This window comes from Takifugu rubripes, chromosome 10 (assembly GCF_901000725.2).
Source record: "Takifugu rubripes chromosome 10, fTakRub1.2, whole genome shotgun sequence".
Classification (NCBI taxonomy): domain Eukaryota; kingdom Metazoa; phylum Chordata; class Actinopteri; order Tetraodontiformes; family Tetraodontidae; genus Takifugu; species Takifugu rubripes.
The window spans coordinates 6,174,594-6,199,824 of NC_042294.1; the positions used below are offsets into that span (position 1 = coordinate 6,174,594).

At 46.1% G+C, this 25,231-nt stretch overlaps 1 protein-coding gene across 5 annotated transcripts in view; it reads right to left on the reverse strand.

The window, feature by feature from the left end:
- c10h8orf34 (chromosome 10 C8orf34 homolog) overlaps nt 1-25,231 on the reverse strand; it is a 46,024-nt gene that overhangs the window by 13,796 nt on the left and 6,997 nt on the right. For 4 of the 5 annotated variants that reach the window (XM_029843090.1, XM_003967977.3, XM_029843093.1 and 1 more), the window contains 8 exons: nt 24,441-24,560; nt 24,235-24,263; nt 23,505-23,668; nt 21,985-22,151; nt 14,643-14,778; nt 12,313-12,398; nt 12,154-12,227; nt 7,826-7,952 (listed from right to left, as the gene is read on the reverse strand). In XM_029843090.1, coding sequence (XP_029698950.1) covers nt 7,826-7,952; nt 12,154-12,227; nt 12,313-12,398; nt 14,643-14,778; nt 21,985-22,151; nt 23,505-23,668; nt 24,235-24,263; nt 24,441-24,560 — 903 coding nt within the window. The remainder of the gene's footprint in view (nt 1-7,825; nt 7,953-12,153; nt 12,228-12,312; nt 12,399-14,642; nt 14,779-21,984; nt 22,152-23,504; nt 23,669-24,234; nt 24,264-24,440; nt 24,561-25,231) is intronic. The other variant, XM_029843089.1, reaches the window with a different exon arrangement.

Sequence of the window (25,231 nt, forward strand, 5' to 3'; positions counted from 1 at the left end):
CGGGCTGTGGACGCGGCTCTCCTCGTTAACCCTTTATTTGGACCGTTCACGAGCACGATAGAGTCCACTGACCCGGCGGTATCTTTGTAAAAAAGACCCCCGGTAAACTGACTGGAGAGTGTGTCCGGTGAAAAGTTGAGCAGGGTCTCAATCATGCAGCGATAGGGGTGGGTAGCGCTCGACTGAGAGATGAGTCGATCCCCCAGGGTCACGTCGCATTGACTGAAAATTGTATTTAGAGGATAATTGATAAGACCCACCGCTGCGTCATTAGCTAGGTTCGATCCGTTAGCGTTGGTGATTTTTACACGGAGATGCAACAGAGTGTCGTTCAGATCCAGATACCGGTCCCCGTCTCCGGGGATGAAAAACTCAATGGGTCCCCCGTCGGTGATGGCTGACAGGGGAGAAATTTCCGTGTAGGTTTTTTCATCGATAGACAGCTGCGTCATAGGTGCTGAAAATAAATCCAATTCGGCCAGAGTACACTCTGGAGATTTCTGATGTACTAGAGCCATTTTCTTTTTTCTCAAAGAAAAGATATTCTTAAAAAATATCAGAGCTCCGGACGGACTTCTTCTTCACACGACGGCCTTTTGCAACTGATTTCTTCCTTTTACCGAACGGCTGTTTATTAAAGCTCGAGGGGATGCGTTCTCCGGGGGGTCGTCTTCTCTTCCTACGCGACAACACCATAATGCCCCCGGATCCTTCTTGCTTCATCTCTTGATCATCTTCTTGATCACCGGCGAACCGTTCCATCACGTGTTTGACGGCGTTGGAGGCGATGTTACTCGCAGCGGCTTTAAGATGAGGTTTAGCTATTTCGAAACCTTTCTTGGCCAAAGGGCTGATGAAACGAAATAATTTAGAAAACAAAGATCCTATCCCCCGACCGTACATGACCGGTGCACCGTAAAACCCCGGCAAATTCCCCCCTACTTGACTCTCATAATATTGTACAAATCGGTGAGGATCTTCTCTCAAACCTACCCGAGCCATTTTCTTTTTCTCTATTTTTCTCTTAGCCTTGAACACTTTGTGTGTGGATAGCTGATCAGCCTCCTGAAAATGAATGATGAGGACGCGGGCGATTGGAATATATATAACCCTGGGGTTCAAGTTCTAGGTCTAAAGTGGAGAGTCGCGATAGTCTTGCCGTATGAAAATTTTACCGGTTTGTTTTGATCCGTTTTTATCTCCACCTGAATGTTTTCAATGTGTTTTTTGGACACCGGTAAATAGTAAGCAGGATTGAAATACTGTGTGACGATTTCACCGAACGTTCCTTTTACATCAATCGTTCTCAAAAGTGGCGCATAAACGTCGCCGACCATCTGCGGTGCAACTACGTCGCTGTAACAATACATGTGATAAAACCCAGCTCGTAAATCGCAGGGATAGTACGCATACCTTTGGTCAAACGTAAACCATTCCCCTGATTTCATACCCATCAAATATGCCAGGGGTCCTTCGAAGAGTACGTGGGTTTTACCTCCCGATTGGAAATCAAATCTTTTCAGAAGACTGTCATAGACGAGGTAAATATCAGACTTTATTCTTCTAAATTGTCCGTCCATCTCGAATCTAAAGGCTGAGAAGCCGTTGAAATATGATTGTTTCATCTCTTGACGATGCACCTTGCTCTCCGTGGCCGGTTCTTGAGGGTTTTCCCTCCAGTAAAAGTAGGCATCCTCCTGAGAAAGGTGATAAAAGGTGTGCGGGTATGAAATCTGCGTTAAAGCTACTTCCCAGCTTCCCTCTAAATCGATATGTTGAGGCAAATCCACGCGGTAACTGGAACTCGTGTTTTCTTTAAAAACATCGACGCTGGCGTTGGAGGGTAGGGTAATAAAAAAACCCTCGTCCTTCGGACCGTACATGATGAAATGATATCCGTTGCGATCGCGAGTTGATTTTTATACGTTCTTTAAATCTGCGGCTTTGATCCAGCTGTTGAATTTCTCCGGCCAGTTTTTCCAACTTACAAAGACTTGCTTTTCACCCCTGACGACGCGATGCTTCAGAATCTTTTCTACGTGGAAAAGTCTGTCTTCCCCCATCGTTACCTTTTGTAGCTCTGGCTCATAAAATGACCCTTGGATGGGTTCTCCATCGTAATCTTTTAACTTGTACACTGGAGGGTCGCGAGGGATGCGTTCAGATACCGTAAACACCTCGTTCGTAAAACTCTGTTCATATTTTTTATCAAACACTCCTCTCAGTTTTGAAATTCTAACTAGGTCCCCCTTCTTGAAATTCATCTTGGTTTCAACCTTCCGTCGGTTTTCAGATTTACCGTACAAGTTTTGAAACACTTTAAAAGTGTTCTCCGAGGTTACCTCAGCGGGTTTCATCTTGATACTGCTGTGATAACTGTGATTATAGCTTTTCACCAAGTCTTGTAAGACGTCGGTGTATCGCAGAGTGTTGTTTGCTGTAAAATATCTCCACATTCTACCTTTTAATGTACGATTAAATCTTTCAATCACAGAGGCCTTAAGGTGGCTGGCGGTGGAAAAATGAACGATATTGTGTTTTCTCATCAAAGCTTCAAAACTCTTGTTAAAAAATTCTTTCCCCGCATCAGTTTGTATTTTTTCAGGCGTCTGACTTGACTCAAAAATGGATTCAAACGCCTTTACCACCTCAGCCGCTGATTTTCTCTTCAGAGCCCTGACGTAAGCTTTTTTGGAAAATATGTCTATGACCGTTAATAAATAATTATATCCGTCATTATGCTCCGACAGGGCTTGCATATCGCACAGGTCCGCTTGAAATTGGTTTAAAGGGCGGGGGGCGAAAACCCTGTTTCTTGGAAAATGTATCCTGGCCGGTTTGTGTAGAGTGTAAGCGTCCTGTCCCTGTAGAAATGTTTTAACATTTTCTCGAGGAACCGTCTTTCCCATTTCTTCTTGCACCCCCTTATGGAGCCGCTCTACACCACCGAGGCTACCGGGATGCGCGGGATCATAGTACACTTTTTCCATGAAGCGTGTCTCAGACATGTTGAAAACAGAATGAGAAGGGATGCTCGTTTGAGAGGTATTTATTTTTTTATTAGCTGTTAAGAAATCTTTAGCATACACATTTTGTGAGTAACACGAGTAAATACATTTTGTGAGTAACATGAGCAAATACATTTGTATAATTTGTAATGTGAAAGTACAGATAGTCAAAAACTAGTCTAAGACCAATGCGTTATCATCAATAGAGTTTGAGTTAAGACTTTATGATCTAGACTGAGGCAGATATCATCGTGAAATTTTCCAAGTTCTTCCAAGATGCTTACAGAATGGTTGTTTTGCACAAGTCTGCTGGTCACATCAATGAGCAAAGCATAAAAGGCTATCATATGACATGGTTTTACAACATCGTTGGACAGTTCTTTAAAAATTACTTTAAAACAATCCGACAATCCAGATTTGCTCATAAGCATCGTGTCATTTACCATCTCTTCCCAAAGTGCGGGTCCTGCACACGTTCTGGTTTTTTCCAGCAAGATGTTTTTGTTTGAAGCCGTTTTGTTCTCAATAGCCTGGTACAAGATGTTTATTATCTGACCCTTGATCAATTGGATCTTGACACCTTCTACATCGTTTACAACTTTTCCCCAGAAGCTCCCCATTTTATATCTGAAAATGGTGTTTTCAGATATAAGTGTTTTCAGTCCAGTACTGAGTCACCGTGTCCAGATGTTCCTGTTTAATCTCGCTGTCGTTGTCGGCGATACTCTCGTACATTTGTTGGATGGGAGTGTAGATTAATTCGCTGGATTTCAGCTCGAGCAAAAGGCTCTCTGCGGCGATCTTGACTTTCACGTAGTCAGCGTTGACACCGCACGCTTTCAGGAAATTTTGAATAGCAGGAATGAACTTGGGTGTGTAGAGTCTTTTCATCAACATGTAAAAGTTGTTGCGGTAGAAACCCGGTTCGATCACATCCAAACACTGGTGTTGGCGCTGGCTGGGGTGGTCGATCCGACATCCGTTGCAAACCTCACCCTTGTACAGGTCCAGGACGACGCTAAGTAGATGAAGAACGCCTTTTTTTACCAGACCAAAGAATTCAGATGCCCAGCCGTCAAGCTGGTCAGCACCGTTACATACAGCCCCGGGGAGATCCGATGCGTCGTCGGGCAAAGGCGGATCAGGGGTTGTTGAGCGTGAAGGACTCTCCACACCGCTCACAGAGATTGGAGAACCTGGACATGAAGAAGCCGGAGACGGCGCAGGATCTCTGCCTTGGAGAAGAGACTCGGACAGCTCTGGAAGTGATGCCGAGTCTCTGACGGGTGGTGTCAGTGAGGGTGAGTGAGGACTGGACACCCCAGGATCCGATGCCGAGCGTCCGAGGGGTGGGGTTGGTGGAGGGCTTAGCCAAGGAGTGAGAGACTCGTTAGAATCCGTGGGATCCGAGCGTTGGATGAGTGAGTCAAAATCCAGCCTGCGAGGCCGAAGCCGACGTTGACGGCATTCCGCTTGTGTCTCATCCTCATCCCACAGATAGGAATTGCTCGGATTGTCAGATCCGCTCTTGACGCTTCTGTTGGTAGACATGCTCTCCTTAGTGTTTCACTCCGGTAGTGGGTAACGTATGGTTCAGACGAACGTCTTTTATACATTTGAGATATGGGTGTGGGCTTACACGAGGGAGGACTCTTTTTTTCGTCACCACAGTGTTGTTCCAAAGACGACAATGGTGAAAAAATTTTGTGATTTTATCATCCATTTCATGCATCTTTTCGATCCATGCTGCAAGAGGTAGAGTCAACACGTTGTTGAAAACCCCACAGTCTGAGTTAAAAAGATCCAAGACAAAATACTGTCTCGGTTTCCCTGACATCTCTTCCATCTGCATCTTGTAGCTAGCACGATAGAACCATCTTCCCGTACCCGAGGTTTTCGTCAACCAAATGCTCACAAATGTTTGTTCTGTGGAAGGTTTCTGTTCTGTGTTGTTTCTTTCTTCACAGCCTTCTTCAGTCACACACACCATTCCCGGTTTGATCAGTTTCAACACACCCCAGTCATTGGAAGACATCGTAGCCGACAACATAGACCCCTCACTGGAAGATTCTTCCCGCTGATAGAGAATCAACTCCCCCGTCTTGTAACGGAACACATACCCAAAACTCCCTGTTTGACTATAAGGCTCCAAAGACCATTCTTGCTGCAAAGGCTCACAAGGTGACGCCTGAGAACGCTGTACAAACACCGTGGATTTTTCAACTACTTTTCCACACAATTCTCTTATAACGGTCACAGCCGTCTCACCAATCACGGATGTAGAACTACTCATGTTGCCGACAGATGGATATGTCAGGACTATGGCAAAACTGATTTGTAACTGTTTTGTAACTCCCGCCATTCCTTTTTAAAAACAGGTGGGCAAGGGAGAATGGCGGGAGGCGGGAGGGAGAAAGGGAGGAGGGGGGGGGGGGGGGGGGGGGATCCACCCTCCTCCCTTTTTTAAAAAAAAGGCGGGCAAGGGAGAATGGCGGGAGGCGGGAGGCGGGAGGGAGAAAGGGAGGGGGGGGGGGGGGGGTGGGACCCTCCTCCCTTTTCAAAAAAAGGCGGGCAAGGGAGAATGGCGGGAGGCGGGAGGCGGGAGGGGGGGGGGGGGGGGGGGGGGGGGGGAACAGGTGTGGGCGGGTTCAGGGGAAGGTCAACCTGTCACTTTGACAAGAAGTGGTCCATTTCTTCTCTGTCAAACAAACCAGTCTGGGATTTATCATTTGAGCATAATTTCAGGGACGACTCACCAGAAGTGAATACTTGTGGAAAACTGTATATGTGTGACGTTAAATAAATAACAAAGAGTAGACAAATACATCACTATCTCTTCAGAGAATGGGACAAAACTATTTCCCAAGGCATAAACACCTACGAGCACTTCTCTGAAGTTCAGACGAAGCGTCCTTCAGAGGCACTTGTCCTTTCTGAAGGTTGGAGGATAATTAGCTGTCGGGGCAGATTGTGACAGAAGCCCTGTGCCTTTAGCAGAGCTACCAAAAGTAAGGTGGAAAACAATAAATCATTTTCTCTCTAAGGAAGGAAAGTAATTCCCAATAGCATTAAGAACTTCTAAATTTAAGCTCCACGTATGCTAACTTTCCCAGTCGATTCCTGTAACTGCCCACGTGGTGACTCATGTTATTACTCTATTATAAACAGGACGCGTTCGCTTGTAATTGTTCCTGATGGGTGACAAACACCACGTGTTTCTGTTGTGAAATCTTTCTCGCTTCTTTAAACGGTTGCTCCACATCCGACTTTACCGTAAACGGTGGCTTTTCCCCGACTTCCCAGTATTAGAAGCAGACAATAAATAACCAGGAGCAGCTTGATGTTTATTTTCCGCACATGGCGACCGATTATCCGCCTTAGTCGACGATGATTCTTTGTTAGACTTAGTTGCTCTTTTTTTAATAACGTTGTGGTTGAGATGAAGTTCACTATGGAGAAAATGAAGCGGGTTTCCATGCAGCCTGCAGTCCACACGGTCAAAACAAGCTTCTGGGAGCGTTTGCTAGTTGGAAAGTTTATCTGATGGGTTCGCTGGAGGCATGCTGGTGTTACCCACTCGTTTCAGTGTTTAAGCTAAGCTATTTAACAGCAGGCTACACACGCACACATTTAAAATTTGTTATGAGGGGAAATTACACAAAGAAAAGTAGCCAAACTCTTTATAATAGCAATTATATGTCAGAACTCTCTAAAGCTTTTTAGTATTTCAAGTAAAAATATGGATTATGTGGAGGTGCACATTCTTACTGTGGCGTTAAAAAAGAATGAATATTGGCAGTGTGGACTTGTGTGTGAATCAAAGCTATATCTGTAGTGTTAAATATCAAAAAGTGTTAATAATCCGAAGGACTGGCGTGGGGAGCCTGGAAAAATCCTTGAGCCCTGGTAACCGAGAGTCTGATCATATGTTTTTGGCTCTGAAGTGGGAAACTTTTCTAACTCATTCGTGGCGGCTGAAGCCGTACTATTGAACATGGACGCAGCGAGAGGTTTGACACGTTTTACAAAATGGAAAAAGGGGGGGGGGGGGATGGAACCAAATGTATTAGCAATGCAATAGCTATTTGAATAGAACTCATTAAAAAAAACCTCTTTTAAACAAATTATATTGAATAAATCTATCAGGGCAGGGATTTGTTTATTATTAAATTGATCCTATTCCATTGGAAGGCAGTCGGGGAGACGTTTCGCAGCCAAATAATCGGTGAAACAATGTGAGATGAAAAGTGAGACCTTGGCTCCAAATGTGGAACATATTAGCAGCTAATGAAGGCTTGAAAGAGTCGAATTAGCTTGTGGAACAGCTTCACAAAGGCCTGCTGGGAACCCTTAGGCTAAAAGTATTGGTAACAGTGTGAAGTTAATAGAAATGAAGGCCTTCGTAGGGACACAAAGGCCTTACGAAGAGAACCGGCGATACGCCGACGTCGCGAGACGATCTGGTATTCTGTTCGAGGCTTTCGTCTGATTCCCATGTAAGGAGAATCTCTGAGTCATTCAGACATCAGATAAATTAGACACGGTCATAAAAATAAACCATTCTGAAAATGCGGCACAGATGCCATTCCCAGAGAAAAGTGAGTCTTGGGTTGAATTCCTGAAAAGTTTGTCCTTTTTTCCCCTATTCAGTCTCAATGGGAAAGAACTCCGCATTGAAAGTAGTGCATTCCTATGTCTGAAGCCTCATTCCCTGCGTGCAAAGGTGCACGTTTTACCTCCCGCTGTGGTGATTAAAGGCCAACAAACACATATACAGCACACACAGACATACCATACTACACAGAAGTGATGCCTACCAGCGAGCTGTCTGCCCATGTTCTCCAGCTCTTTTGAAAAGAGGGGGTCACCCAGTAGCAGGCCTGTCTGCCCGACAGCGCTCCCGCCTCTCACAGCCTTCAGATCAGCGTCCCAGACAGCCTGACGCTTGTTAGCGAGAACAGAGAGGAGAGAAAGTCACATTAGGCGGGGGACCCTTCAATTAGCGCTTTGTGTAATTTTCACATATACTGGAAATATCTGAGTTATATCTGCTGGGGGGTGGGGTGGGAAAGAGGCAATTATCATTTTATGGGCTGTAGAAAAACTCAAAAAAGCCACAGCGAGTGAAGATTAAAGCTTGCGGCCTGCAGTGCACACACTCGGAGATAGAATCTCGGCGGTGGCTCGAGACATTTTTGCGCTAACTCTCGCTCGGTCTATAGGAGCTTGTAGTTTACACACAAGGGTCTCTTGGCACACTGCCTGACAGCAACAAACCTAAACTAGCGGTTTACGGACGACAAATCGGCCATTCCAGGCCGACGATTTGCACACAAGGTATATTGGAGAAAATGAAGTTCAGGAAAGCAGACTGGATCACTTAGAAAGGGCGCTTTGGCCTGTTTTTCTCATCCCTCTTCCAGCACAGCTGTATGATTTAGATTGGGCCCTGTCAGGCAGAGAACTGGTTCCAAGTCCTGTAACGAGAGCGCGCCAACCCTTAGATTTACCGCTTTGACGGGACACAAGTGGCTAAACGATCGAGCACAGGTGAGAAATCCAATCTCCCCGTTTTACCAAGTTTGGATTACCCTGGATGAATGATGGTGGCCCTGATGCCAGATCTTACGTCACGCGTTGTGATAATGAGACAGAAGCGCTGACACCAGGATCCTGGCAGATAGCGTAACGTGCCTTCCAACTGCGCTCGAAGACAAACCTTTGATCGGGCGGACACCGAACGCGCTTCAAAATTCTGAGAAAGTTGAAAATAAATCCATGCTGCTCTCCTGACAGGATTCCCAGGGTCCATGGCACTGGGTTTTCTTCTCCTTTACATGCATAATGCCCTCTGTGGCAGCCGCACCACAAGCCAGTCCATAATTACAGCCCTCTTACTACTACAAGGCAAATTGAACATAACAACTGGATCCCCTCCCCAATTTTATTCTGCTCCCTTTGATGGTATCCCCCCAAATCCAAGAGCATGACATCATTCTGGCCTGCTCGGTCGCTCTGGGTTGTCTTAGCTTAGGCAAACAAGGCCACCAACAAATTTCCAAATCCATTCCTACGACACTGATGTTATTAATAGGTATGCTGTAATTCTGCTGGAAAACCAAGTTGAGGTTTCACCCTGTTCTCCAGTCATCTTTCATAAAACTAACCGATACTTTGTAAGCTTCTCTTTTATCAGAAGGTTCGAACAAATGCATCTCTTTTACCCTCGGGCGCTTTGGTCGGCTAAAACTGTAATCACGGCCATATATGCTGGAGACGGCAAACCAGAGACCGGGCTCACACAAACAAACAGGACCAAACAAACAGGACGGAGGCATTCTGCAAGCAATTTAGACCACATCAGCACATAAAACAGGCACGTAAAATGTTGACAATGTAGCTGTAATTTCCCAATAGCATGCAGAGCTTTTAAAACACCTTTGGGCTCATCGAGTCAAACTTTTCCCACCTCCTAGTCAAAAACAAACATTTCATTCCTAAAACTAGGAGACAGAAGGCAGCACAGTCAGGAGAATGCCTGGAAGACCTTGAAGAGGACAGAGGAAAATGCCTTTTGGGAATGCTTCTGCTTCGCTACGCTAACAGAGGCTAAGCTCATGCTAAATTGATTCCACATTGAGCGAAAGAACGGATGATAGTTTAGAGTCCAATATTTTACAGTGTGCATGCGTGCAGCTGTACGTGTGTGGTCAGGGGGTAATAGTTGCCACAACCTGGGGTTTGGGCCAACGTTGCCCTCTGCGCTCAGAGGAAAACGTTGGGCTTAAGCACGCTCGTGGGTTCCCGAAACATTTTTGACAGATTCTCTTGTGGTCACGCACTGAGACTAACTCTCAAGATTAGGTAGACCTGATTTAATCCCGTCCTTTTGGTTTTATGACGCCGCAGAAGAGCTTCCTTTAGCAAAGGGAAAGACGAGAGCAGGACGCAGAGTTCACTCCCTGGAAGATGGACTGGACCATTGCCTGCAGATCATCGGCTCATTACGCTCCGTGATGGAAACTTTCATCCGAAATGACCTGTTGTCTGAGTGACGAAGAGGAGATCTTGGCACATGAGCACGTTGCACATCAGATAGAGAGCGCTGAGCGCCGTCAGACTAAGTTGCTTTAATTCTAATAAAACAACGCATTTTTCCTTTTTAGTGATCGCCAGCTTTCTAAACATGCAAGAAAAGCTCATGTTTATCAACCATTTATGAATACAATATTCAGCCAATCTCCCGAACTCTCTTGATGAATTAACTCCAGGCGCATTTCTCCGTTTCCAAATAACGGCCTTGGAAGGACGCGGGGAGCGGTTTGAAATGAGTTCCTCTTGTTTTGGCTCACAGCACAATCACCTCATGGCTTTTGCGGACTGTGTAGGGCTCACCAGCTCAAAATCGTAGGATATGGATGATATACAGTTTATTTAAACATCACAGGAAGAGGTTGTGTGATGCATTTACCTCTCATTCATAAGACAGACAGCAGTAAACTGTGGTGGCATCATGCCGCTAACATTAGCCTGATGCTAGCTCGCTAGATGTTGCATTAATGGAATTAATCAGCTTCTTGGCGGAGAAAAGTAGGATGAAAAAACGGAAAAATAATGTTCAGGAGTGACTTGATCAAAGGGTATCATTGTTTAAAGTAGAATTGCAACAAGCCTCGCAGCATCTCACTTAAAATTCCATCGTAACGGCTGCATCCTGCATTGCGCCACTAACGGAATTCCAACATAAAACCGTTTCCCTTGGCGCGTTTTACGAAGGTAGCGGCCGTAAAGTAAAACGCGAGTTAAATTAAATGATTGAATCATAAAATTCAACACTTATAAAAGGAAATTATACACTTTGGTGGAGCATAGGAGCTGGCTTTTAGTTTAAGAAAGCACTTTCATTTATTAGGCTATTATCACCTTCAGGAGCTAGCAGAGTTGGGGGGGGGCTGCTTCATTTAGCAAAATTATCATTAATCCTGTTTACTTTCCAACATTAAAACTTTGACTGCCCAAACCAGGACAGAATGGAGTGCAAATATATGTGCAGAATGCAGGTTATGTAAGAAAAGATAGGTTTGATGATAAATTAGTGAGTAAATATCTGCATACCAATCTCCACAGAAGTTAAGGCCATTGTGCCCCCCCCCATATATAGAGGCATTAAGTAGTTTTCCACACCATTTACTGATTGCAGCCTGAAGGCTCCTGAAGGACCAGTTAAAATAAGATTACAAATCTGCCTTTAAATCATAGCCAAGCACTTAAACACAGTTTTTAGCTGTAGCAGAGACATTTTTCACATCGTTTTATCTACATTGTGGAGAAACGGCGCGAGCGGACGTACGGAACGTCGTTGCAGCGTCAAAATACATTTTCAATGTGGAAAACTTAAATCACGCTTGTTATAAAATCCACCCTCTCCTTCATCTGGTCGAACGACCGGGGGAACGCTTCACAATGGCATTCCGCTCTCGCAGTTTCTGTAATTTTTCAGTAGTGGCTTGTGTATTTGGCCTAATCCAGCAGACTTCCGACGACAGACTTTGATTCAGCGGGGCTCTCAGCCTCAGAACGTCTGCTCCCAGTTAGTCTGGAGCCTCTCTGCATCTGCTCCACACACGGAGCACTGCTTTGGCGCTGCTCCCCTAGTTTTTTTCACCATAAAACCCCTTGTCGAACACTTAGATTGAGCAATTATAATCCAAAAAAAGGTTGTGCGCTTTATTTTTTTTTTTGGAGGTTCATTATACAACGTTAGCGGCGTCAAAGCTGACCGCTTTATTAACAGCATGTGAGCGGCTGGCTGTGCCACGTCGGGCCTCAATGGATTTCTACGCCCAAAGCCAGGGAGGTTATCACAAAGGCGTCTCATAGCTACGTGCGCTCCAGTAACAGAAATATCCTGTCACGCTCACAAAAAAATAGATTCTTTTATTTCAGGCTTTTCACGCAGGCGCCCTGAGAGACAGGAGGTAAAGTGATATCGGCGATTTCTTGCGTCTTTTATTTAAAAAAAATGCTTGGGGTGCTTTTTTTTTTTTTTAAACAAACAGCAGCTGACAAGCAAAGGGGGACGCTGTAATTGATGGCTGTAAAATAATCTTAATTGTTTGCTGATGGATGTCGGGAGGATACTTACAGAGGACGACACTTGAGATAAGGCCTCGCATTCCAGCGGTCGCCCCGGCAACACGTCCACCCCAGGCAACAGAGCTGCGCAGAAGAAAGGACGGCGGCGTCTATCAACAGAACACACAGGTATCGCGGCGTAACATTGGAGCTGCGCTGTGCAACGTACATGAGAGGTCAGGGACGGCCTGTTCGGGGACGTGAGGTCTGCGCTCCTCTTCAGATCGGCTCCCTGATAGACTGTCTCCCTGCAACCTGGGGACAACAGGCCGCACGTAAGCCACCGCGCACGGCTGCAGATCGCCCTCGGTGATCTTTTTTAGACAAGCCTGCAGTGTGTGTTTGGCAACTGAAAGCCAGATAAGAAAAATCTAAGCAAACGTCTGACGCGAGGAGGCCAGAGGGACGCGTTGAGTGAGTTTATGATGACTTCTAAACGCCGTGCATTCCATTAACATTGAAATATTTTCTTCTTTTGTCACCATGTTTTGAAATTCATCTAATTTTTTTGTATCGAGCTTGAGTGGAAACATCTCTGAGGGATTACGCCGTCTCCTAGATTTACACTGCCTCCCAACAGGGAGGAGAGCTGGGACGGAGAAAGCTTTAAGGGAGTTGAGCATTTTAGATGTGGCTTCACAGAAATTCTCCATCACCAGTGCAGAATTGAACACAGGCCTCCACGGAGCTGCTCTTCTCTCTACGCATTCCTGATAGAAACGCTTAAAAGGCTTCAGTGGAGATCCTCCGACGTCCGGGAGCTGCACCTCCGACTCTGCTCGCTCACCCGCCCACACGCGGGAGGTTCTGCGGCAGCAGCTCGTAGCCATGATTGAGTGCATGAAGTAGGAGAAGTCGATGCCGGACTGACCACAGCTGAGGCCCGAGAGACAGAGACGTGCCCACAACACACAGGCCACATGGAATTCCACACATCTACAAACCAGCAGTGAGCCAGAGGAAGCAGCATGTTTCCTGACCTGCTGCTTTAGACTCCCACAGGCGGAGCAGAGGTACAACAGCCACAAAATAAAGCTCGCTATCAAGGTGACAATTAAATAACAATGATTTGCACCTCATACGCTCCTGGAAATGAGGGGTCGGTCTGAAGCGCGGCAGCATACGGAAGCGGAAAATCGTAAAGAGGTGAAAACTTGGCTCCCTTTTTTTCCACCTTCTTGCTGTGGGTGTGAAAGCAATCGTCACCTCTGCTTCGAGCGCCACGCCGTAAATTCAACAGGCCGCGTCTCCTTCGATGGGTAGGAGGACGAAAGAAGCGCACGTGCGCTCGCTGACCCTCTCGGAGAGAAGAGAGAGAGACGATTGCGCAATTCAGAAAGTGTCAATTAGGATTACCCCTGTAAAAAATGATCTCCCCCCTCTGAGGCGATCTGTGTGTGAGAGGTTGTGTATGCACATGTCTTGTTTGTGGACTCGTGATCATCTGCACGTGCACGCGTGAACTCCCGTTCAACTTAGGATCGAAGGACAATTTGTCTCCAGAAACCTACAAAAGAGACGAGGAAAGCAACACTTTTTCCGGCTAAATGAGCTGTTTACGGCCCAGCGAGCTGCCCAGAGATGACTGAGTGACCGCGACTTCTTCACCGAAATAAAAATAATAATTTAAAAAAAACTTGGGAAAGATATTGCGGTCAGGTTAAAGAGGACAAAAGGGAAAATCTGGACTGCTCCAAAAGGAAAGTGAAAGACAGAAGACAGATGTCGAGCATTTTAGTCATAAAAAGGAAAAAAAAAAAGTCAGCGCGCGAGCCAAAAAGCCGTTCCAGTTACAGATGCTAACCCAGTGAGTCAAGGAAATCTAAAGGTATAAACTATCCCGCAGATTAAACAGCATCCTGTGAACCAAAGCTGATAAGCACCGTGAATGAAAGAAAAGTCGGAAGCAAACACGCCACGCGGACAGACGTGGGCCATGCAGGCGCACGGACGTCTGGCGTCTCATTGAGCAGATGCCAGATTATCTGAGACTGGCATCAAGGTAAACTCCTGCCCACACCTGCCTCTGATCTCACACCCAAAAACCTGAAGCCCGGCCTCAGACCTGAAAAAAGATGAACAGTGTAACGTAGCGGCAGCCACGATGGATTTAGCTTTCAACCATTTTTACATTTTCCATGGAACACCTTGGTGGTCTAGTGGAGGTAGAAATGAGGATGAGGGGATCATCCAGGCTTCCCCATGCTGAAATTCATTAGCTTCAGGGTGACGACCCTCTGACACCATCCGAAAAGCAAATAAATGTTTAAGATTTGCTTGTTTGGATATTTAAACAGAACGGGCCTGGCTGCTGGCTGTACTGGAAAATATGCTGGAGGGACCTCAGATGATCTTCTTACTTGTTTAGGATGAGATACATTTCAAAGCAGAAGATGTCAGGCTGTTCCTCTGAAGCTGTGTTAGAACAGGCTTGACTTCACAGAGCTGTGTTGTGTAAGACAAACTCTCTCCAAAAAAGGAGAAAGTGGAGACGTTTACCTGGCACACCTCGAGCAGATGTTGAGTGTAACTTTGGCCTGTGGCTCCGGCTGATAGGAGCTGCGCCCCTGGCTGAACTTGCAGCCGGATGGAGCCAAGCCCGTCACTCCCTCCATCCGCAGGTCATCCAGGTCCTCTGGCAGGGGCGGGAGGCAGGCGAGATGCAGGGGAAACCAGGACAACCAGGGGGAAAAAAGGAATGAGGGGACAGTCATCACAATTTGCTCTAGCCAACCTCAATATAATGATGAAAGGGTATTTAGAATTGAAAGAAAACTTGGGGTGGGTGGAAAAGAAAAAGATCCAAACAAGAGCCGGAAATTCCACCCGCGTCCAACGCGTCGACCCTGTCTCCTCCAAGTGCAACGTCAGTGACGCTGGATATGAATATGACTTAGTTTTAGGTGCAGTCTTCTACTGTTGTCTTGTAACCTCTGTTTCACACCAAATCTGCCTTGTCTGAAAATTTACAGCTGTCCCTGTGGTGAAATGGAAACCATATGGGGGAAATGAGTGTTTGGAGATACACTGCTGAACAACTCTGCAAAGGTACTGAAATGTCTTCATTAACAGGCAAAAATCCATAATTTACTGCTGTAAAAGACAGTGTAGGTGCATGATGAGGGGGAAAAAGTAGACTATATTAAATAAAAGAACATCATTTAAAGGGAAACTCATTGTTTTCTGCACCAAAGAAAAGAAATTGTGATGATTCCTTCATGATAACTGTCAAAACAGAATTTTTCAATGAGTGAAGTGTCATCAGTGTACATGGATGAGAGTGTCACTCTGTGCTGTTGTGCAAGTGTGTGCGTGTGTGTGTGTTACATGAAACCAGCACTGATACTTAAAGATCGCATTACTTTGCCCCTCTTTTGGGAGAAAAATATGGGCCTCACACCTTGAAAGGGGAGAATGCATGACTAATCTCCTGGATTAGATTAGATGACTCCTGCTCATGAGAAGCCTTCGCCTCCGTCCATCAGTGTGGCACCGAGCCAGGGAGCCCTACCGCCTTCCTTTACCATCGTAAAATCATTCTTATATCATCCCAAACAGCCCCCATCACCATTTAGGATACATTGAAACAACATAAATTTAATATACACTGGATTTAAATTAGCAGGTTAGCGTAAATTAGCACGCTAAAATGTGCTAAACATAATACTGGTATGTTGTCCTCAATGTAATGGGACGATGTTGCTAATGAGGCTCAAGTGACCCCTGTGACCCTTTAAATGTAAACACGCCATTGGGATAAAGTGAAAAAATGAAGCACCGCATCATCAAACCATGTCAAAAATGTAAATCAGACTGGTGTTATCACACAGCCGTCTGAGAAACAGCACAGCTTTAAGGACGAAACATATCAGTAATACCCTCCAGCAGGGATATATTATATGTCCCATTCTTCACGGCGAGCAGCGGAGGCAGCGGGGAAAGAAGGAGGCATCAGAGGGTGAGGCACTTCTCCCATCGTGGGAACTGCTCGAGTTCAGGCGTCCTTCTTTACGGCTTCTCCCGTCATCCATTTACACTCCTGGCTGCTGACTGACACAGCGTTCCAGATTCTCCCTGGGTCATTCCCCGCGATACAAATCATTACATGACACTTAGGAAGCGCTGATAGCCGCAGCTTTCAGGAAAATACCAAAAGAATAACAGCGAGGGGCTCCCTGAAAGAGAACATGACCTCGGCGCGCACAGCTGCTCGTCACCTTACCGCCTTTGTCTTGTTTCCTTCTGGCGGGATACAATAACACACTAATGGAGCGAGAGGCCTCAGAGTCTGACAGGGGAGAAAGCTAATCTTGAAGGTCACATGGGGTAAAAATCTGGAGCGCAGCTCACGCAGAGAACATATCAGGCCAGCAGAGCGATCGGCATCAGTGTAACTTCATGTATGTGTGTTTCACACATTAGTCAAGTCCAATCACCCCCCCCACCCCCCATCCCCGAGCTTCCTGGTACTGACGGCTGTCTGGAAACGTGCAAACCGCTCATGAGAACGCATTGAAAAGTGCTAATGCGCGACTTTCCGACGCTCCCGAATGTGGCGTGAAAGCGACCAAATTGCTTTTGTATCGACGGTTTAAATCCCGGCCAAGCGTGGAATTCCACTTTGGTAGTGGGGGCTGCCTGTCATCTGCGTAACAGCAGTCTGAACCCCGGCCAAGGCAGCTTCTCCAAAACCCAAAAGTGTTTGGGGAAAAGGAGAAGTGACGGGGGCTCGCGCGCTACAAGCATGCGTGTGCTTATCGGGATGGCGTGGGCAGGCATGTAAACCGACTGACGGATGTTATGACTGCGTAATAAATACGTTGGACAATCTTACAGCAGCAGAAAAATCAGATTTCTGGAGTTATCAGATCATTCCTGCAAGCATGTGAACAGCATAATGCTGTTTAACTATCGGAAATCAGTTTAGCGCAACTAGATTTTGCTTCAGACCTCCGATGTGTGAAAGTTAGCGTTATTTTGCTCTGTTACACTTGTGTATCCGTCAAGGGAAAATGGCCAAAAACGGAAGACACAAAAGACAACAAACATGGAGAATAAACATAGCCTGTCCTGCAGGTCTATTATGCTCCACATTCGGATGGCTAAAGCTAAGCCTGTAAAGACCGGGTGTTTTTAAACAACTGCAAGTGTGGGCGTATTACGTCACAACTTAACAAAATCCGATAAATGGACTGAAAAATATAAAACCAGGCTTGTGGATTGGCACATCTCATGCATTTAAAAATGTCTGATTACTCAGGTTTACACAGGTTCAGTTTAGACTTCTCAGTGTCTTCCTACTTCATGGGAACCCGCCCCCCCCCCAACACACACACACACACACACACACACACACACACACACACACACACACACAATAGCACCCTTGTACGTCTACAGTGCGTCTCCTGTGAGACCAGTTTACCCTGAGACTGCCGCTGCCTCCCAGGCTTCTGTCTAGACACAACAACTGTCTGTCCGCACTTGCCCGTTCGTGGCGTTTCCACTCCCTGGGCACCGGGGCAGCCATGCGTGCCCCCCCCCCTCCCCACACACACACACACCCTACTGCCATCTAACCCTGATGTATGGCAGATAAATAAAAGGCCCAAACTGTGGGATGATGGCATGAAGCGAGGGTGGAGAGATGGAAACTATTTGAGCGATGCGAGCCCAACAAAGGCCCGGGCGACAAGGAATTCCGTGCCGCAATCACTCCATCACGGTAAATCCAGAAAGAGGCGTGCAGAGATAAGTGTTTGTGTGAGTTCCCCTTTCCCCGAGTTCCCGCTTGATTTAATGGTGTTTGGATAGAGTCTGGCTGTCTCTTCTTCTGCCCTCAGATGCTAAAAACGGAGCAGGGGTCGTAATTTGCGCACTTTCTTCGCCATAACTTAATAAACACCTTCTCAGGCGCGGCGCTGACAGAGGTGCGCCAGCCCACGTGTGGGGAAACAGGCGCCCTCGCACCTTTTCATCTCCTGCACCCAACCAGAGGCGCTTCACGGCCCTCCGGGAATTACAGCGTCTCGTGAAATAATTGAATTTTCCATTCTTTCACGAGCTGTGACGGCGTCTTGCCGCATAACTCCGGCCTCTAATTAATGGCCTGTAAGTGATAGATGCCTTGTTGTCGCACGCACACATGTGCGAGCGCCACGCAGATGAAACGGGGCACTGAGAGGGACACTGGCAGACCTCACACTTCTGCCCCCCCCCCCCCCCCCCACACACACACATACCAGCATTTGCTTTTCATTAGGCCCCGAGCGCACAGCCTCCACTTGGCGGTTAGCCGTCGCGCAGACATCTTTGATGTGAGTCGCAGTGGAGACGCAGTTGTTTAGCTTTGTAATAAAAACAATATTCCCACTTAGATTTTATAATTGCGTCTCGGTTTTCAACCCCGCCCCCGGGAAAAGCAGCTCCACAGCCTCCGCGAGGTCCGATCACTTTTTCAGGACCTACTAATAACCATCAAGCTGAGACATTAGAGCAGAGCCATGCGCATCGATCCGCCGCCAATCCCGCTTTCTGGGTTTCTGGTGACTTTTCCAGCTTCAAAGTTTCCGAACGATTTCTTTTTGGGGAGGAATTAACATCGGAGCTGTTTAAAAACCATTTCCATCACACCCAAAACATGGATGTGTCTGAACAAGAAGAGAGGCTTGGCAGCCGCGGCCGGCGGAGCAACAAAACAAAAAAACAAACATGCGTGATGAGATAATGTGTTGTTTAAGAGTGAACAATCCTTCCCTTTGGCTCCCAGCGCCTGCATCGCATTCTCCTAGATAAAAACGTAGAAAACAGAGGCGCAGCTCCACATCTGCCTCCGAAACCTACGGAAAACAGCGCCGCTGTGTCCGGCCAGATAATCTCCTCAGTTAATCTGAGTTTATGCACGCCGGGAATTGCGATGGGAAATGTTCTGCGTGATAACGACTCCAGATTTATGGGGAAGTTTGATCCCAGCAGGCCACTCGCCTGTTGATAATCACTTCCAGTAATACCTCTGCAACGCCACAGCAATTTGCCTCTTGATTAGTGTATCCATCTGCACTGTGGAGACTTTAACAGGCGTCAAATTGGGCGCAGTTAGACTTTTACTGGGACATTCCTTTCGCCCTCGGGCCTCAAATCCTTTAGAGATGAGCCCATCCCTCTAGTTTAATTTCGAGCGAAAGATGTAATGTGAAATCTACTCACGGCACTTGGAGCTCCGCCCCCGAGCTCCTTTTCTTGTGAGGAGGATACAACCGTGTGGGGTTTTTCACAATATGACACAATCAAATGTAACTGGCGTCTGGGGGTGATTAAGGTGGCGTGTGTGCGGGCATGTGCGTTGACGTAAGGAATTGTTGGTTTGTCAGCTGTAGCGATCACAACCTGCTGCCTCAGGTAGCAGAAAAGAGCACCTGTGTTAGCGCTGTGAAGGTGCGGGCCTCCGGAGATCGCAGGACTCGATTAGGTCAAATGATATCAAATAAGATAAACGCATATCGGCACCCACTCCCGTTGATTTAGCATTTTAACACGCTAACAAACGTTGATACATTTCAAGTCACTGGTTTTTGTCAAAGCAAGCTAATGGCTGAAGGAGTCATCAGGAAATGAATGACTTCCTTTGCTACATATTAGTATCTCACTCTAAACGCTCATTTCAACACATCTTCCCTCCAGGAAGTGCAAAATCTATGGCATGAATTTCAATTAAGCCTCCCTTAAGGTCAGAAACAGAAGCGTCATTCATAGCCGTCATAAATCTCATAAGGCCAGCTTTGGTCTTTCACCAAAGAAAGTTATTTAGTGGGACCAAGTCAAAGTTCAAGGCCCGTAGGAGCCGAAAACCAGACACATGAATCACTCGGAAGCAAAGATCTGCTTCTGAAATGAAACTCAAAGCCAAGTCAGTGTGCTCGTGTGTTCTTCCTGATGGAGGAGCATGTAAGATCCTGACCCAAGGGGCCACACACAGACGCTGTCATCGTGCACCAGACGCTGCTTTAGTCTCCTCGCTGTTGCTGTCAATCAGCCTCAAGGGATCCTGTCTTGCTCTTTATCAGCATCATCGTATCATTTATAATCAGTACCACACGCTACCGCGGTGACTACCCCCACCACGTCTTCCTATCTTTAATAGAATATTAGTCAAAGATGACGTATTGCAAAGGTTTGATTCTCACCATTTTCCATGAATTGACAAAACAACCTGAGTCATTTGTTTTCTTTCGTTATAATTACGTATGATTAAGGGCAGGACTAAATGAGGGCGAAGTTTCCTAAAAGCAGTTGGTAAATCAGCAATCTGATTTTGTCTCCTCTTTCAGACTACGAGCATGAGCAGATCCCTATTAAGCCGTGTCTTTGCTTTTAATAATTATGTTCAGTCTCCAATATCCTGGCCAACACTATTATAAGCTGCTCCAAAGGGGTTATTTTCCTCATAAGCTCTTTGATCCAGGTGCTGATAAAAATACACACTGTTATGAAAATCCTACTGCTGGAAATGGACATGGGGATTAGTCACTCACTCTCTTTTTATCCTTTAAGCCTGCTTTTATAGTGCTTCTCATTCTCACACTGGAGCTGTAATTGTTGCAAAGAAGGAGGATCCAGCACTCCTTTCCTGCCTCCCAGTGGATATTTATGATATGAATGACGCTCATTGTAGCTGAGGGCTGGTCTTTCTTATTGCATAGGTTTGGACATGATAAATGACTGATTACATCTTCACAACGCGACGATTGCTTTCATGTTTTTTCATGTTATGAGCAGGTGTGGTGATAATGTGTCAGGCAACAGACAAACTACTGACATAAGGCAAAAAGTACAGCATTTTTCCAGAGATGAGGACCTCTGATCAAGATTTTTTGCTGAAGAGTACACAGATAATTTAGAGGCTGAAAGTTATTATAATGAGGCGTTTTGTGCTCTTAAAGTATGGTTTTAGACCTAATTGTGAGTAAAACGTTCGAAAACCAGGTGTAATGTCATATTATGACCACTAGAGGTCAACATAAGCTAAAAAGTTCTCACACTTTTGGACTGCCGCTCCTAAATTGGCAATTTTTCCCGGTTAAAGCCCCATTTAATGTTTTTGACATTTACCACAATGTTGAAGAATATTCCTATACAATAAAAACCCACACACTTCCAATTACTGCAAACCTGCTTGGTGGACAACTGAATCTACGTATGGGAATGCCTGTAAACCGCTGTGTAATAACCATCATGTGGATAGTAACTAGGAAGCCCGTACTTCTGTAATTAAAGTATTGTGGCCATGCATTTGGTAAAAAGAGCAGAATTTGGGCTGTGCCTGTGAGTCTAGTTGAGTTAATCGACGGTATGATGTACAATACAGTCAGTGGCGACTATAAAACTGCATCTGTTCAGTCTGTTTCAATAAATTTATGTCCTAGTAACCAACCAAGTTATTTATGAATGCAACGATGCAGATGTGTGTGCATGTGGTTATGATCCATCCATCCATCCATCCATCCATCCATCCATCCATCCATCCATCCATCCAATCGTAATCAGGGGTCACATGGGTCACTGGGGTTGCTGCAGACCAACCCAATGGTCACCCAGTGGGAGGTACAAATAAAGACAGGAGAAGCTGCCATTTCTAAACAAATTCACTCACATCTGCAAACAATTTCTGCTCCCATCAAGGTGAAGTTTGTAATGTTTTTGGACTGTGGGCGGAAACCAGAATACCAAGAGGAACCCCCTGAGCCCAGAAGCCCCTCAAACTCAAAGCCTGGCTGTGAGGCAGCTGCACGGTGATGCACTGCTGCCTAAAACACATCTGGACTCAACTGTAAAATGAAAGTACCTAGAAGCTCCATAGCATCGTCGTCATCCTCCATCTCGTCCTCCGTGATGGAGGGGGCGGGGCTGTGGACCGAGTCAAAGGAGTCCCGGGACAGCATGGCGGCTAAGAGCTTCTTGTGCTGCTGCTGGTGCTCCCTTGGCCCTCTGCTCTTAGTTTCCAACTTGAGGCTGGAAGAGGTGAAAGAGCAGATGGTGCGTTAGAGCAGTTACAGCCTTGAATCTAATCAGGTTCAACAGGGATTTAATTCTTTTTTTTTTCTAACCAGGAGACTCTGGACTCTGAAATACTAAAGTCAAACAAAAGCAACACGATACGGCTTTTACAGTGCATGAGGTTTCTGTGGAGACAGCGATTTAAAATTCAGCACGGTACAGTGAGACAGTAGTTTGGAAAAAGTCATTCTCCTTTATTTCTTTTTCTCTAAAGATGATGTCCTTCCTCTGTTGAAATTGCATTGCTTCGCCTCCAGCACAGATTACTGTTGAATAATGACCGTATAATGTCTCCTTCCTACATAATTGAAGCCTCAGATAAGTTTAGGAAGGCCGACTTCTGACGTACCGCTATATTGTGGAAATTAATTTCCATATCCCACAGGCGGAAGCCGTGGATTGGAGTGATGGAGGACTATTAATTTGATGATAATCTCAGTTTAATGGCTTCTATTTACAGTTAATGGGGAAGGGTCACAGAGTCGACATAGTTCTTTATAGTCCGTATGGGACCACTGTGATAATTAAATGCGTCAGTGCGTCTCTGGAACTGGTGGTTGATGATATTTGACTGGTTATGTGTGGAATGAGGGAAGTTTTCCACTAAAGTCCCATTCCACTGGACAGACTGACAAAAGAAGTCATTTCTTCTCTTCTGGCAAGAAGTATCTGATTTCCCCCGCGACTCCTGGACTTATTATTCCTGACCCCGGCACCAATCAGCCGTTAGCTCTACTGAAGGACCTCAGTGACCGTGGGCGAGAAACAGGAGGACAGCAAATGAGACAAGGAAGAAGTGCCTGTCAGTCTATCAGAGCAGATTTTAGATGAAATTTGTTTTAGGTTAGTAACACGTCCTCCTTATCACCGATCCATTATGGTGTTTATGTGACCCTTTTTGGATCAGAAGAGAGGATTAAAGCAGCTTGAGTGGATGACAACCGACTGATACGGCTCAAGTTGGTTATTTTGTCAAAAACAGGACATTTGTCCAAATATCAAGCACCAACGTTTCCCCTCTGCCTGCAGCGAGAATGCAGAAATGAGGTTAGCTTTAATTTGGAATTGGGTTGAAGTGGTATCGTGGCAAGCATGTTTGATGGGGCCTTTGAAATGGGATTATCAAGCCCATTCAGATGGGCATTCCTCAGGCAGCGTAGCCAGAATTCCACCTCCTAATTTTGCCAACAATGGCTTTGTGAGCACTCTGGAAGTTTCAAACTTCTTATCTCTCTTTTATGATTAGCACATGCACACGCTTGTACAGACAGCTAGAAATCACATTTCTGTATATGAAGCAGCACCAACCTCCCAGCGGGGCTGTTGTTGCCGCTCCAACACGTTTCGATTTTAGCCCGCGGGACTGGCGGGTGCAGCATCTCGGCGGCCAGAGGGTCTGCGTCCTCTTCCTCTCGTCCGACCCACTGCCCGATCACCCGAGGGCGCAGCACCGGGTTATAACCTCCCAAATTCTGAAACAAAAAGGAAAACATAGCACGGACCGGGAGAGAACCGTGCAGATTTGGTAGTGATGCGAGTGTCCGTGACCTGTCTGGGATCTGACTATGTAATCTTTTATTCCCAGCACATTTACAAGCCTAAACCAAAGAAACGTCTGCTTGTCTTTGAATGGATTCAGCCGAGTATCAAACACTATTGTCTGCCCATGATGAGAGGAGGTGTTTAGTATTCGTTTCCCGTCCCGTCCCCGCTGGAGAAGACGGAAAATCTCTGGGCTGGGAGCCAAAGACCTTGGACATGTACAGCCGCACCAGGTAAAAAAAAAAAAGAACATGTGCAGAACATGTGCAGGCTCATCATTTCTAAATCTGTCTGCACGTCTGGATTCGGGACCAAAAAGACAACACAAGTCCTGGAGCGTCGGTGTCACATATCAGTGGCACGAAACGGAGGTTGGTTATGAAGGGTGACTTTGATTTGATGAGGCTGCGGAAGGATGACTGACACAACTATTTCCATGGTAATTGCAGCGTGTTTATGTGGGGGTTTTTATTTTGAAGATGTCACTGAGGTCTACCTGGTCGAGCTCATCAGAGACGGCGATGCCTGTGGAAAGGAGAAAACGGCTCTTAGCACAACTAATCCTAGTCAAAAATTTATTTTGTGTGTTGGAAGCTCAGCATGGGTTTGTAATTTTAGCTGCCTGATTCAGTTTCCTGTTTGGATTTTTAGTGATATTGCAGAAAAAGTCTGCAGTTGCTCGTAGTGTCTGCATCCACTCACTGCGCGACAGGCTCTCCAAGGCCTTCCCCAGCTTTTTGCTCTCCTGCAGGATGTGGTTGAGCTCGTCGAAGTCCCGGCTCTCCCTCCAGTCCCAGGACGGGTGCTCGACCGACCGCGGCACTGGACAGAGACACAGCTCTTAACGCTAATCTTCTAGCACGTCTCCTGGCTCGTACCAAAGCCACAGCCGGACGTGCGTTTGTCCAAACAGGATTTTGTGAATCAGAACACAGGGAATTGAAACACATGTAGGAAAATAAATATTTCCCTTTGAGGGCTCGGGGGCTGGATGGAGGCCAGAGGACAGCGCTCGTCGGCCCCTTTGATTAAAATTCAAAAATAACTTCGGCGGAAGCAGGAAATGACCCACATACTGTGCTGACAGCTCGCATATGATGGCTAATTCATAAATTGTGTTAAGGATTACAGGAATTTAGCTTAAAACGCAGGCGTTTCCTGCCTACACTCCAGTACCGTTGTGTTTTTACGGATGCAGACATAAATAAAGAGAAATGTGAATATTTGACATTTTTCCTGCAACCTTGTTTCCACTGACGGAGCCGCTCAGCATTGCGGAGCAAACGTCTCTGTGGACTGGAGGAGAAAAATGTTTCAATCCTTCCAGCAAGAGAAGCTTCTCCTCTGTGTGATGATCTGCAGATGGCTGTTTTGGGTTGTGATAGCCCAGACTAGGATTAAAGGAGTAGGACTGTTCTTGAGAAGCTCCTTTTAATCATTCATGTGTTTTCAATATTTCTTTGGCTACAAAACCGACGCCGACCCCCGATCAG